Genomic DNA, 15,592 nt, shown 5'->3' with positions numbered 1-15,592 from the left:
CAGATGAATTGCATCAGGGTTTGGGAGTGGAAGGAGTTCCCCCCACAACCTCAACACCTGTGGCTCAACTGAGGCTGAGGGACACAGGCCTATCAGCTGTAATTTACCAATGTGGTTATATATGTCCTATATTTATTTATAAACAGAGCTTTCCAGACCCTGCTGTGGTTCCACTAAACTTTGAAGAAACTTCTTTAGGGCAAGATTCCCTCAGCAAAATTTTTTTTTGTCTATTTCTGTTTTAATAAAAAGGTGATAACAAACAGCTATTTTTGAAAAGTTCCATTGGTGTAGGAATATCCTGGTTTTATGTGTTCTTAGACATCTCCATCAATAGAAAAGAAAGGAGAGCTCCATTTGAGATGGCTAGTAGACAAAAAACATGTGATTGTGGACAGATAAATCCTCTCCCTGGATGGATAACAGCTACATATTCACAGGCTGGGAACATTGCTGGATGATGTAGGGCTAAGAAAATGTAAATTAATATTTAATTACTTTATCCAAAGCGGAAGAGCTTGGACAGGAGGGAGTCCTATTTCAGAAGGAGCGTAGTCTGGATATATGAACTCTCCGCACAAGACTTACATAAGTAAACAAAGTGCTATATGAAGAAACTTCTGGGCTGGCTGACAAGAAGAATGTCCAAGTGCTTTGAAATAGCCCAGGGTTTTCCCCAGATTCTGTTCAGGGGCTGGATTGAGCCCCAGGCCAGAGCAGCCTGCTCAAGGTGACTGATGAAGTGTGAGGTGGGGATAAGTAACAGTGACTATACTCTGAGAGCGCACTGTTGATGGAAGGTGACAAAATATAGACCCTTAAAAGACTCGTGGGGAAGGAAAGGGAATTTAGTAAGTTGGACTGAAGAAAATAAATAATGAAATGTCCTGGCATGGTCCCCTGAGTGACTGGGATGTTCAGAACATCCTGACAAGGAGAGGAGCACGTGAAAGAAGGTTCCTGTGCCCGGCTGGCACATCTGCTGGGGCAGAACTGTCAGCGCCTCACACCACAGCCAGGAGCACAGAACGAAGCTGTGAGGCAGAGCAGGCCTCTTGCTCTTGGTGAGGGGTTTTTGGCAAGCAAGCCTCTCCCAGCTGCCCCAGGGCTCAGAGTGGCACAGGCTTCACAGCCATCCACAGCACCCTGCTGCACCCAGCCATGCCCTGCTCATGGGGCAGAGCTGCTCAGTTGGACTGGGAAAGCTGCTGCTTCCTTGGGTGCTACACGGAGCACTGGGCTCGAGCACCTGAGGCCACAGATGCAATGTCACAGCTGGGAGAGAGCAAGGTGGGCAAGGGGCAGCAGAGCAGCAGAGGTGGCACTGCCCAGCTCCTTCTGCCTGCACCAAGAGCTTGGGTCCAGCTGCTAAGCATGACAGCAAGTGGAAAGCTATGACCTATAGGAAACTATGTGAAGCACATCTGATCTCTGAAGACTACAGATGAGCTGGTGATACCAGCACTAGAAACAAATGCTAAAGGGATTGGAAGTTATTTTGGCAGAGAGCCATAGCTGGAGCAGGAGCCCTGGTACAAACAAATTGATGCAAAATGCATTTCAGAGTCTCAGACCTGTTTGATTTTGGGAAAACAGGGAGCTGTTCTCTCTTTGGCGTTGCTGTAAGGCTTTGCTCAGGCCACACACCAGTGGATCTTGCTGAAAGCAGTGAGGTACAGGCAGAGAAAGCAGCCAAACACTGCTGGTTGGCACCAGCAACCCCTGGGGAAGCAGCATCTTAGTGAGGCTCCTTGCTGACAGCTCTGGAAGGCTGTGTCACCAATTTCAGCTTCTCCTGCTGCAGGCAGAACTCCTGCACTCAGGGTGACACCTCCCTAGTCATGGGTAAACAATGAAAGACCCTGGAGAAATTTTACCAGACCTTGCAAGCTAGGACACCAGCAAAAAAATACAGGCTGGTAAAAGGTGAAGGCTAGGGAAATGCCAGAACAAAACAAAAGCTGAAAAAGCCTTCTTCCCTAATCCCCAAAGTTGGGGCTTGAGCCTGTAGTGCCAGCAGTGTAGCTCTGAGAATCACCCCCTCACAGGGGCAGGGAAGCTGGAAAAGCTGGAAACTTCCTAAGGCTCATTTTGTTTGGGTTTTTTTTTTTTTTTTTTGTTTGTTTGGTTTTTTTTTTGCAACACACAAGAAACAAGTCTAAAATCTTGTGTTAGACACAGGAGGAGTGGAATAAATATCTGTTCATTAAGAAATATATTTGGGTCAATGTATTGAAATATAAGGAAAAAACATATGGTGACATCTTGGACAAAAGCATTTCAATAGACAGACACTTAGCTTGCTTGCACCAATGTCTGGTGAACTGCAGCATCTCCTGCAATTCCTCCTCTCAGTCCTGGTATTTGTGCTTGATTCTTACTCTGTCAGTTCTCAAATGATAAAACTTTTCTTTCCATGGCGAAAATTCAGGGAACAACTTTGCATAAATGTGTTAAACTGATGTTTAAAACCTGTACTCCCGGTTTTGCTGTAGTGCTGAACTATGGTCTCATACTGTGCATTTCAATAGCTTTTTATTTCCTAGAGGTCAGCAAAACTGCATGCCAGCCCCATGCTGCCTGCAGAGTAGGCAGGGTTTCCAGCTGAGCTAAAAAGGAAACCAGCCCACTGAAGGCTGCACTCTGCCCTGTTGCATTGGTCATAGCTTTGGTGCTGTGAGCTTGCACCGTTTTTCCCTCTTAAAATCAGAAACCACAGTTTTTATCCATACACATGAACCCTAAGAAAAAGAATGTTTAAGTATATTTTGGTTATTATGGAATCTGATATGTCCTCTTAGACATTCCCAGTTTAACATCAGCACCTGGATGTTCCTAGCGCAGCACACCAATTTCTTATTTTGAACCATGGATCTAGATTCCTGCAAGGACAGGAATTTAGCAGCCAGCATCACATGCCCTGACCTTTACTAACAAATATGGCAAACTGTCAAAGCTGGGTCTCTTTGTGCAGTTCATCTGGGATCCTGTAACAGCAACAGATGGACTTTTCTAATCAGCAGAAGTTGCAGTGAGGTGACACTTGCCTGGGAGGTATCTTTTTGTGCGTGGGATTTCTACCAGAACAAGTCTGTGCAGGGGTGCTGGTCTGTGTTTGGCTGCTCAGGAGAATGAGGCAGTTTGCAGAAGGGACTGACAACTCATGCTCAGCTCCTGCTGAAGCAAATACAACTCCTGGCCTTTGCAAGGATGATGCTCTGGGGCCAGCTGCAATTAGAAGGGTTCAGAATCTCCTGAATCCCATGGGAGAGAGCAGCTCTGGCTGAGCAATGCTGCTGCAATAGGATATGTGCACCCCACCCCCTACCAGGGCTGGTGAGAAAATGCCTCTGCCACAGCCCAGCTCTCTGCGTGGTTGTTGCCATTAAACAGGGGGACTTGCCCTTGCTAGAGTGACATGACTGGGCATCACAGATCTGCTGTCAGGTCCATGGTGTCTTCAGATGAAAAAAGAAAAGGGAGAGGATAGAGATATGTTCCACCCTGGTTAAGGAGTGCCAGTCCTTACCTGCATCTCAATAGGACCACACAGGAGTTGCTGAAATTTTTGAAACCTCTATGGAAGAGATTCAAGGCCAAAGACAAATAATACATGTAATTTGAAAATACAAATTCCTCTCCCCCTACCCGGCTGGGTTTTGTAACTACAATCTTCCCATATTTACACTGGCCAAGGACCCACAACCATGTGCCAGACACAGCTTTTATTCTCACAGTCTGAACAGGCTTCATGTGTGTTAACATTCTTCATACAAAGATACATACAGGCAGTTTCTGTCAACCAGAAACATACTGGTTTCAACTGTTCACACAGTAACCATAACAAATGGAGTCCTGAAGAGCACTTTAGGCCCTATATTGTAATAAAAGAAACAAAATCCATGCAAGGAGAAAAGGAGGTTTAAAAACATGCTTATTTAAAATAAGTTTATTATAATGAAATAATATAAAAGTCTGTCAAAGTCTTAAAAACGCTCCAAAAGAAAAGACAGACGCTGTATGATTTGAGAGATGATGCAGACTGGAAACTTCAGAGTATTTCAGACTGAACTGCTTATGACAGCACACTTTGTGCAAAGCTTACACTGAGTGAGGTGATTTGGGGGGCACGAACAAGCCCTTAGAATTCAGTAAATTTAAAGTGTGAGGCAATATACCTTCTCTTCATCTTGAAATATATTTCAGCACGTATATGTTTAAATATGCAAAGTAAGGCTTACATTAAGCTTAGTTTGACATTGATAAAAATGTATGCCCAAAAACTGGCTTGAAAAAAAGAAAATAGGAAAGGAAAAAATAAAAGCAAGCTGCCTTGGTTTTCAGTTTAATTATTGTATTCTGGGATGCAATTTACTCATTTAGTTTCAAGTAGACATAAATCTCAAACTTTCAACATGGCTTTGAATAAAGGAATCAATAACTTTTGGACACCTTGAATGCTGAAATGCAAAAGGAAGTTGACATACTTAATGTTAAGCAGAAATAAGGAAATGAAAATAAGAAGTTTCCTATTCAAAAAATCCAGCCTTAGCATACCCAAAATATGTGGGTACACCAAGAAAGGGATATTAAAAATGACAATCTAAGACTGCTTTTTGAAGAACTGCATGCCAGTGGCATGGTGCACGTGTGTGTAAGTGAAGCATATCCCTATGTCATAACTTCAAAGCAAGTGCTTTAATCCTTGTGTCAACTGTGAGCAGGATCAGCTATGGCCTGGGTTTGCTCAGAGGCAGTAAGTGCACTATGACACCCCTCCTGCACAAGGGAGGTTTTATATTGCTTGGAGCAAGCAGAAGTTTGCAGGGTTTGTTCACCAGGGGGCTACTGAAGGCATCAACAAGGCATGAATTCCGTTATTTCACACTGCTTTTTCTGTTCTGTTTTGTTATCTGTGCTATGCAGGCAAGAGGAGAGAAATAAGTACTAACTAAAACAACAAAATAAAACAACAAAACCAAAAAACTTTGTGCTTTCATTCCTATGAGGCAGAACATCCAAGTCTGAAATGCCCCAATTTACACCGCCTGCCAAAGAATTCATTTCTGAATATCTGAGTTTATATTTGCATGCCTTATAAAACATCCGGCTTTGCTCTGACAGCAACAGCTTTCACAAAGCAGATGACAATGGATAGAAAGGAAAGACCAGGTGGGGAAAAAGGTCAAGACAGCCAGGTAGGAACAGGCTAATGATCTTTTCTGGTGTCTGAAAGGCAGTTTAAGCTTCCCTAAAGGTTTTCACAAAAGCTGAAGTGACAATGAAAAGAAAGGGTGCAGTAGGTACTGCATATGGACATATGTAGCACTTTTTTCTATAATGGCCCACACCCCTTTGCCAAAGCAGGCTGCAAACACCTGGTGCAGATTTTGGGCATACTTTTTACATGTCCAACCAACTAAGCAACACTTTTCAAACTAGGAAAGATTTCAAAAGCAAACAGCTGTAAATTAAATCCTGATGATGCTTTACAAAAAGCTTTCAAGTGAAGGTACATGGCCCTTAACTTTAAATGCATCTGTTAAAGGGAGATCCACAGCACAACAGGGTCAAGATGGGATCTTTCAATGACTCATTATGTTTACACTAAAGCACTTGAGTATGCAGTTCGTATTCTACAATTGTAATGTCACAAAACTTCAACATGGAACTAACTATGGTGATTTTGAATAGCAGAGAGGACTCCAGAACACAGCTTGTTTAAAAAAGAACACATTAAAAAAATCACAAAATAAATAAAAGAAATAAGAGTATCCGATTGCTAAGCAGAACTCAACGGAAATTGAGAGCTCTGCTCTAATGTCAATGCCATTATACAACAAAGATGTGTTCATGATCTCTATTCAAATATGCTGACTGCAATTATTCAGTACTACATAGCACTTCTATCAGATTGCTTTGGAATTTACCATGTCTCAGCAAGGATGCACACTGTACAGACACTGCCTGTCTCACATGCTGTATCAGACTTCTACACTCAGCTATACTAACTTCACAAAAAGCAGCCTTACTCCCCCCTAGAGTAAGGCTGTGATTACTCTTATTTCACCTTGGGTAAGTAAAATCCCTGAGAATATACAACTGTCAGACACTGAAGGAAACAGCCAAAAGCATTTCTAAAGAAAAGGGATGCAAAACTTCAGACTAGCACAACTCAAGAAAGCAAAGCAGTTCAGGTGAAGTATAGAGAGCCAGGGTGCTGTTATCTGAGAGTCATGTGGATGTCTATCAGTGTGCAGGTCAGTTGTTCATAAATGTCAGCCATTAAAAAAAACACAACAAAGAAAAGAACTCTAACCAATCAACAAACCAAAGAGATGAAACAGAAAACACCGACCTTCTCTCCAATTCTAAATTTGAAGGCCAAAAATTAGTTGCTTGTTCTCTGCAATAATTCTAATGCCATCCTCTCTGCTTGCCAAACTGACACCACAGAAAAAGACAGTGAGTTGTCCACCAGTGCATTTGCTTCCACTGGGCCATGGCCTACTACATCCTGAGAAGTGTAACTTGGAGCTCAGCTCTGCAACATGCTCCATGGGTTTCCTTCTCAGTGGTGGTTTGACTGCAGAGATAGCATTCAGAAGTCTTAGAAGTGCTCAACGCCCTGCAAGAGCAGTGCATGGAGAAGTGCAAGTTTTGAAGGCAAGGAGACCTTGCTCAATTCATTCTCTGCAAGGCCCCTGTGTAACAACAAGCACAGAGGGGTCTCCTGAAAACGTTCTCAAGCACCAATTCCAGAGTTCAGAAAAAACAACTTTACACAAAACAGTAAGATGAGAAAGCCTGCTCTGAGGCAGGATGCCATGCTGATTAGAGAATAAGTAATGTGGAACACTCTCCTTGCTCGTTGGATGACAGAAGAATGGTAGAACTTAGTAACTGGAGCTAGTGGCCCAATGAAGCTGCTCCTTGCCTACAAAATAAAGCCTCCTGACTTTTTGAAACAAATTTTGCATCTGATGCACACCCAACAAACTAGTGGTTCTCCTCCTAGTTAAAAAACAAACCAAAACAAAACGGAAACCCCAAAAATACCCCCAAACACTCTGATCTGAATATACTTTCCTACTACTGGAAAAACCTAGGGCAAAAAAGAATTCAATTTTTTTTCATGATCTGACAGCTAATTTCTAGAGAAGAAGGATCTCTTCCTGATCTTCACATAACCTAGCTGATATTGTGTGGAAATGTGGTCTTCTTTCCAGACCATTCAGCTAAAAACTGTTACAGTGAAGTTTCCCACAGAACATGAGGAAACCACACAGGGTGAAAAGTTGGTTGTTCTCCTACAGGGGTGGTTTCTTTGGATTCATGCTTAGAAGTTGCAGACAACCAAATTCCAAAAGCTCTGAGCTTCATTTTTAGCACTGTGAGTAGTGAAATAATTGAATAGAGCTTTGGTCAAAAGTTTCAACTTTGTACTCACACACATACTTAATTTAAGAAAATCCACAAAACTAAAACCTGATTCCTTCTGATCCCTCTTGAGTACCTAGGAACTACAGATGAGTAAAACTCAGAGAAGAGTAAGAAGTCACACTATTTAAACAGTCTCCTGGGAACCTGGAGAGATCCCAGCTGACTGGAAGCTGGCAAGCATTGTCCCGATTTTCAAGAAGGGGAAGAAGAAGGACCTTGGAATTACAGGCCTGTCAGTCTCACTTCAGTGTCAGGTAAAATCATGGGAAGGATCATTCTGGGAGGTATTGAAAAACACCTGAAAGACAATGCAGTCATTGGTCACAGTCAGCACAGCTTCATGAGAGGGAAGTCCTGATTGTCAAAACTGATTTCCTTCTATGACAGGGTAGCCCACTTAATTATCTAGGAAAGCCAGCCGACGTCATCTTTTTGGACTTCAGCAAAGCTTTCAACACTGTCTCTCACAGTATCCTTCTGGACAATTCAATAACCACGTTACATGATCAGTGAGCAACTGGCTCATGGGTTGGGCACAAATGGCTGTAGTGACTCATCAGGCTGATGTCCTGTCCCTAGTGGAGTTCCAAATGGTTCCATCCTTGGCCCTGTGCTTTTCAACATCTTCATATATTACTTGGACACAGGACTGGAAGGGATGCTAAGTAAGTGTGCCAACACCACCAAATGGGAGGAGCTAAACTGAGATTCTCTTGAGGGCAGAGAGGCCCTGCAGAGAGACCCTGAAGAATTAGAGAGAGGCACTCACCAAATCATGAAGTTTAGCACGGGCAAGTGCCAGATTCTGCACCTGGGACAGGACAGTCCTGGTTGTGTGCACAGACAGGAATGAGATGCTGGAGAGCAGCACTGCAGAGAGCTCAGGGCGTCCTGGTTGATGGCAAGCTGAATCTGAGTCAGGAGCACCCTGGCAGCTGAGAGGGCCAGCCCTGTCCTGGGGGGGCAGACACAGCACTGCCAGCCGGGCAGGGGAGGGGATTGTCCGGCTCTGCTCTGAGCTGGGGTGGCCTCACCTCGAGTGCTGGGGGCAGTTTTGGGTGCCACAGTATAAAAAACCCATTTAACCTGTCAGAGAATGTCCAAAGGAGGGCCACAAGGATGGTGAAGGGTCTGGAGGCTCCCCAGGGAAATGGTCACTGAGCCCATCTGAGATCAAGTAGCTTTTGGACAATGCTCTCAGGCACATGGTGGGATTCTTGGGGTGTCCTGTGCAGGAGCAGGAGTTGGGCTTGATGATCCTGACCCCTTGGGTCTCTTCCAGCACAGCATATTCTATGACTCTATTAATGTCTGATTAGATTCTTGGTATCTTTCTTTATACACTAAGTTTGATGTTGGCCTTCTCTTCAAGTATCACATGCTTTTCTTAAAGCTCACAATGCTAGGTTCTTTAGAAAGGATCAAGTATTCACTGTGCAGAGGCTCCTGTCACAGAGCAATGCAGGGCAGCAGGTCTGCAATACATTCATTTTACTAACAACACTGGTTTTAGCCTAGCAAAAGCCAGCACTACTTCTGTGAGTATGGCAACACTGCCTTCTGTATTTATGAAAACTTACTAATTCTAAGCACCTCACTAGCAGAGTCTTCACCACTCCTGCACATGAGTTAAACTCAGCTCTTTGTACAAAGCCATCCAAAGCCCTAGGTCAACACAGAGAGACCTTCTTATGCTTTGGAGTCAAGAATTCAACTAGAAATTTTGTTGCTAACCAGCCAGAAGAAGCTCTTCATTATTTTTAATAGCAGCAATGCTAACAAACACGTTTTTATCTGGCAAAATTGGAAAAGGGGGAAATCTTTCCTAATTTTTAGTCACTTCTAAATAATTTCAAAATTTGAGATTTGTAATTGGCCCCATGTTTAATAGCTCCATCACAAATTTTAGCTTCCACTATACCTTACTCATGTCCCCTTGCATGAGGTTTCTGCCCATAATGACAGTCTAGGAAGGATTTTAATGATACCTACTTTTCAAACTGCTAACTCTATTCAACTTAAAAGCAAGTATTATAGTTTTGCATGAATTTGATTCAAGAAACCCCTAAAACCTACAAGGTTTACATGGTAGGGAAGCCACAGCATGTACTGGAAGCTGGTCAGGGAACACAACATCTTGTTTCAAAGGCTAGACCTTGGGGCCACTCAGACCACCAGCCACATACACCTGTGGTGAAGCTCTCCATAATATTTGGATTAAAATGTTTATTTAATTTAATAAATATTTATGTCATGCAAATATATTATTTGCATTAAAGAGCTTCAACCCAAATTGAGGGACAAACTCACCACATTATAAGCTGGTGTTAAGCTGTCCTTCTTTTCTGCCACCAGGGTATCAATAACTCTCACTATCCTCTTACACCATGGCAGGGAGTGGGCACAGGAAATGGGAGAGTCAGAGGCAGCAGCACCTGCCTGGGTGCCAGCTGGTGACACAACAGCTCTGCTGCATGAGCAGGTCTCTCCTTAGGTACAGCAGCAAAGGCCAAATTCTGCTCTGTTACCTTTATGAGGTGAGGAGAAGAGGAGGTGCACAGGTAGAAGAGAAACAGTCCAAAACATTCATCATGGACACAATGATCATCCAAAGAGAGACAGTACCTCTGCATTTAAATGCAACACAAGTGCAATGAAAATATAAAAATCACACATACCCTTCCCCCAAAACACTCAACACCTTTCCCACCTGAAAAGATACAATGAACAGAAATGATGTCCCAAAACCAAAATGGAAGGAATCTTTGTTAACAGACACAGTCCCTGAATTTTTAAGATGTGGTCTTGCTGTAGTTATACCACCTCATCTGACTCCAAACCATGTACTTCATAGAGAGTGTCCAAGATATTTAGCTGCTTTTCCATGGCTGGTAAGTAAATGTTGAGGTCCCTCTGCATTCCTTTGTAAAATGCTTCTTCCTGAGGATCGCACTCATCTACAGACAGAGCTGCCACAAAATCTTCATACGTTGGAGCTGCCCTTAAAGCTAACTGGGAGGGGAAACAAAGCTGTTAGATTTGCAACATAGAATGGGAAAAGAAATACAATTAAAGCCATGAAAAATTTCTAAGACTTCCCCCTTTGAATTTAGACTGCACAGCTTCCATTTAATCATGTGTACATACATATATTGAGAATTTTAAATAGAAGGGAGGTTAACTTCATAAAATATTAATTTTTTATTATTTTTGTGTAGATCCCCAGTTTAAGATATCTTCAGAGATGCAAGACTTTTAGAAAGCATCTGTGTATTATATTTGGTATAAATAAATTGAGCACAGAAATCAATTAAATACAAACCCCAAATAAAGAATAGTTTGTTAGGGGAGCTCCTAACCCAGTGTTACACACCATCCCCAAATTCTCAACACACTCTTTAGAAAGTTCTCTCCAACAATTCTGCTTCTCTCAAAGTCATGATTGCCTGGATGAGGTTTTCTTTTTTCCTTTTGTAATTTCAGTAATAATTTTCCAATGACAGACACAAGGGGGAGCTGCCAGACTGGATGAAAAATTTCCTCTATCCAACTCCGCACACACGCTTTGTTAACCCTGTCTGAATGCTCTTCATATTCAAAGAGAGATCAATCTTCAAGAAAGCAACTTCAAAACCTCTTTTCTTCCTTTAATAGCCCTGCAAGACTGTGCTCAAAATCACATAATTACAAAATTGTGCATGCAAGTGCAATCTGCCTGTTTCATCTCTAGAACTAAGGCTCCACCCTGGAAGTCCAGTACTATACATAATGAAAGCCACAATCCTCACTTTGAAATTAAGATCTGGCAAAGGAATCTATTCATTTTAATACGTAGAATTTTAACACAGTTTACTAATTACACACAATATAAGATCACATGGACAAGACCCCCAGCTCTACCATCAGCCAAGATAAATACTTACAGCGAAGACCCCGCGGACAACCCAGCCATGGTGCTGCCGTAATGTCTTTCCATAAGCATTGTCTTAAAGGGGAAAAAAAAATAAAAATCAAGAGATAGATGTATGCCAGTTTTAAGTTTGCATCACAAAGAGAACAGGGAGCTTAGAAATGACTATTCAAGGGTATATATTCCTGCTACTCAACGTTAAATAATGGCTGTTTCTGAGTACCGAAGTTATGACTGAAAGGAGATGACAGATTTGGGATTTCCACACTGGGGTCTCAGCTCCCCTGCCAAATCTCCTTCAACTCATCCACAGCAAATAAGTGTTCCAACAGACAGGAAGGCTAATGCAAAGTCTAAGAAAAAATACTGTATGGAGTGAAATTCCAACAGTAAACCAAAGCTGCAGTGGTGGTATAGATATAAAAGAGCTTTTCAGGGAAGAAAGGGAATGAAAAAGTAGAAAAAAACAGCAGCATGACTCTGCTGCAGACACAGAGCAATTCAAGGAGCAGTTCAGTGCTGAAGCCTTCAGACTCAGAAGGTCAAATAAGTGTCTAATCACTTTCCATGGAGTTTAACACCCATATCTGGTAGCAATGTATTTACAGCCTCACTTCCAAGAGCGGCTACATACTTCAGTGTAGTAGTTATTTTTACTAATCCTGTAAGGCAACTGCTTTGCTGTGTAAAAGAAGATAACATAAAAAGCTTTTAAAAAGCTATTTTGAAGTTGGTTTAAAGGATTATTACAACATTATGCTGCGTGCATATAGAGAGGGTCTTGCCCAGGAGCAACCAAGTTAAGTCTAAGAGGAGTTTGTATTTTGTTTAGTACTTACTGTGGCCAGTAGCTTGACAAAGAAAGTGTCAGAAATTGTGTACTCGGAAAAAATTCTTCTTCTTTGTTACAACCTCCCTTTTAATTTATGCAGGCAATTTACAGCCAAATTGGCAAAGAGGTGATTTCCAAGAATGATGGCAAATCACACAAGAATTAGAAAACTAACAAAACAGCAATTATACATTTGGGAGAACTCCCACTGCAAACCAGTAGAGAAATCTGAATGAGTCAAAGCACTTGACTGTCTTCTCTACCAAAAGTATGCCAATTAAAGGAATCTTTATTTGCTAATGAATTGACATTTACCAGTTATCTTAGTAACCCATCTCAAGGCAGCCATTTTTAAAAACTGCAGTTTTCAAAAATGTTGTCTTAGAGATCACTTTCCTCATCAGCCACTGAAGAAAAGACACAGGTTCTAAACAAGAAGGAAAGCAGCCAAGTATGTCAATTTAGAAGCACATGAAGAACAAAGCAATTGGTACTTACTCAGAGCTGTTTGGATATTCTTTTCTCCATTCTTCACTTCTGTCAAAAACCCTTTCAAGAACTTTAAACCTCTGCCAGGATGAACCCATGAAATAAAAAGAAACCATGTTTATAAGAAAGTAATCCAAAGTATAACAAAGCCCCCAAAGTTGCAATACAACTCCAAAGTGCAATAAAACTCAATATTAAGGAGCCAATTTCAATCTGAACAAAATTGCAGCCACCTCCTCCAGCCTCTCTCCCAGTCCAAGGGAAAACCACTTTGCTAAACATTTCTGCTCCAGCTTGAATTCATCTCCTTGATGCCCCAGCCAAGCAGGATCAGTCAGTCATTCACAGTAACTTCACTTTTACAGAAAAGAAGTTTGCCTGCAATGTTTTTTTCAGGCCTTTTGGCAAAGTTGCAGTGATACAACCACAGAAAGCACATTAATCTTGTAGCTCGCCAGTTTAGATTGATGGAGCCTGTGGGAAGTAACCAGCCTGCCCCATGTACATAAGGCTGCCCTGGTGAAAGGCCCCTCATTGCACCAGCAGTTCACAGTGAAGGCAGCTACCAGGCCATTCATTACCTTTTCAGCCACAGGAGAGCCTCTGTGGCAGAGTTTCTAACTTGTGCTACACCTGTGTTCACTTCATGGAGCACAATCTTCTGAAGGGTATCAAACTCTTCTTTGTTGGTTATAAATTTCTGGTTTATTTTCTGGAAAGAACATAATAAGCAAAGCTTTAGGTCTTTCAAGGCCCAACAGGGGCCTATAAACACCACCTTTTTACCAGGACTCTTCCCTGTGAAGAGACACTACAAGGATGTCACACACTCCCCCATGGATGGCATGGCATGGCTGCTCTGACACCCCGGGCACGTCACCCCAGGGCACACCCCAGACACATCTGGCTAACACAACAAAATAAAGCATCTCAGTGAAAAATTCACATGGGACCTACCATTTCCAACAAAATGCTTGAAGTTCCCATGACATCCTCTCCACTGGAGGAAAGGAGTTAATTCAACCTGCTCTTCAAGCAAAGTCCCATTTGCCCAGAGCTTCAACTAAAAGCAAAATTTACCTTCTGACCACTGCAAACTCTCAATATTACATTTAGCAGTGCTCAGCATGCCTATGGTTTCAGTTTATTCCCAAGTTTTTATACACAACTCCTCACACAAAAGAGAAAATATATAAAAGGCATACAAACAGATTTTTTTCTACATTAAAGGAGTAGGTGCCTATCACCTGACAATAAATATTCTATGTTTTAGGTTTTTAAATAGCATTCCTTTCTCTTCCTATTTTCAGTCTTCCAGTGGTCACCTTCTATAAGATAAGTAACCAAACAAATCTAATTGTATACAATATTGCTTAGCATACATTCAGAAAATATGTTTTGCTTTTATTATTCTTTTTCTTGAAGAAAAATGCTACAAAAAAATCTTGCTATGAACACATTTTGTCTCTTAACCAGTATTTCAAAGGTTCTTGAAGGTTCTTCAGAAGGTACTTGAAGCTGGAAGAACTTCCAGAACAAGAACCAAGCCTGCATGGGCTGCCCCAGTCTGCTGAGAAACTGCTTCTTAATCCTACCTGATTGAGCAAAGGGGCTTTTCCCCCAACCCCTCCATTTGTTTTATAGGTTAACATGAATTATAACCTATAGAGCTCAGGATCAAAGTAATTTCATTAGATGTAACAGATGTTTTACTTGGCAGTCAATCAAGTATTTTATAAGTTTGCACACAAGTGGATTTATTAAACACAGCATGTACTGTCAGAACAGAATTAGGGGCATTTCAGTGCTTTAACCTGACAGATGGTAACATTATGAAATATTAAATAACCTTCCACTACTGAGTCCTAGCACAAAGATTCTTGAGCACTTGTGTCTAAAGTAGATATTTTGTTTAAAAAACAAAAACCAGTGCTAGAAATAGTTACCTTGATGTTGCCTACAAAATCCATTTTAACTGGAGCAAAAACAGTTGGTCCCAGCTTGTCTAGGGAAAAAAAGAGCCATATTTTAAAACAGTCTCTTTTTCCAGTTCTCATGTTTTAGAAAAAATTAATTTCATTTACTCATTTAATAAATGGCAGGAAAATACTAAACGAATGACAAACTGATGTTTTTCTCTGGTGGAGAACTAATCCATCCCAGTTGCTACACCTGTTAAAATACTCTGACCTACAGTTCAGAAGTCTTCTAAAGGCTGCATGCTCACAGGGCCACCACATCCTCTAGATGGCAGGGGCCAAGCTGGTGGGGGGCTGTGCTAGGTGAAGATCAAAGTCTTTGGAAAAATCAAATAGAGAGTACAGCGGATGGTGTGCTGTCAGCTGTACTAGACTGTAAGGCATCCATGCTGCTTTTTTGATGGGGAGAAATCAGTGTTCCATACAGACACCTAGATTGCCAAACAGCTTATATGTGGGTCCCATCTAAATGAGAGTGGATCCACTTTAAAGCAGAGGGGTAAGACACATGTTCTGGTACCAGTTAAACTGATTCTGCTTATACTGGTTCTATTACATCCCTTTAGTGAGGAAACAAATTTTCCAACCCAACTGCTCCACCTTTGCTGGCTGCTAGCAGCAGTCAGAAGGAGTCAGAAGAAAAGAAGCTGCTTACCCAGAACAGGCACGATTGCATAACACGACTCCAGGAACTCCTCTGTTGGTATGCCCTCTTCCTCCCGAAGCTCAATGTCACTGAACCTGGTGTCCAAGACAAGCAGAAAATATTGTTACCTTAACAATTCTTTTCATGTAACTTTCAAAAGCAAAATTAGATTTCCTGTCCAAGTTATTTGCATAGAGGGAAAACTTAAAGACATGAAACCACCAACATGGCTTTACTATGTTAAAGTAATTGACTACAGAGAACACATACTGGGTGGTGTGCAAGCAAGGCCT

The 15,592-nt window shown here is 41.8% G+C and overlaps 1 protein-coding gene across 1 annotated transcript in view; it reads right to left on the bottom strand.

Annotated features, from left to right (window-relative positions):
- Positions 1-3,710: 3,710 nt before the first annotated feature.
- The window catches only part of PLEKHA8 (pleckstrin homology domain containing A8), a 31,145-nt gene continuing 19,263 nt past the window's right edge, over positions 3,711-15,592 (bottom strand). The window contains exons 9-14 of the mRNA XM_018909770.3: positions 15,309-15,394; positions 14,621-14,679; positions 13,256-13,386; positions 12,684-12,754; positions 11,367-11,428; positions 3,711-10,455 (exon numbers count right to left, since the gene is read on the bottom strand). Coding sequence (XP_018765315.3) covers positions 10,258-10,455; positions 11,367-11,428; positions 12,684-12,754; positions 13,256-13,386; positions 14,621-14,679; positions 15,309-15,394 — 607 coding nt within the window. The 3' untranslated portion in view covers positions 3,711-10,257. The remainder of the gene's footprint in view (positions 10,456-11,366; positions 11,429-12,683; positions 12,755-13,255; positions 13,387-14,620; positions 14,680-15,308; positions 15,395-15,592) is intronic.

The sequence above is a fragment of the Serinus canaria genome, chromosome 2 (assembly GCF_022539315.1).
Source record: "Serinus canaria isolate serCan28SL12 chromosome 2, serCan2020, whole genome shotgun sequence".
NCBI classification, from domain to species: domain Eukaryota; kingdom Metazoa; phylum Chordata; class Aves; order Passeriformes; family Fringillidae; genus Serinus; species Serinus canaria.
This window is presented reverse-complemented; position numbering and strand designations above follow the sequence as displayed.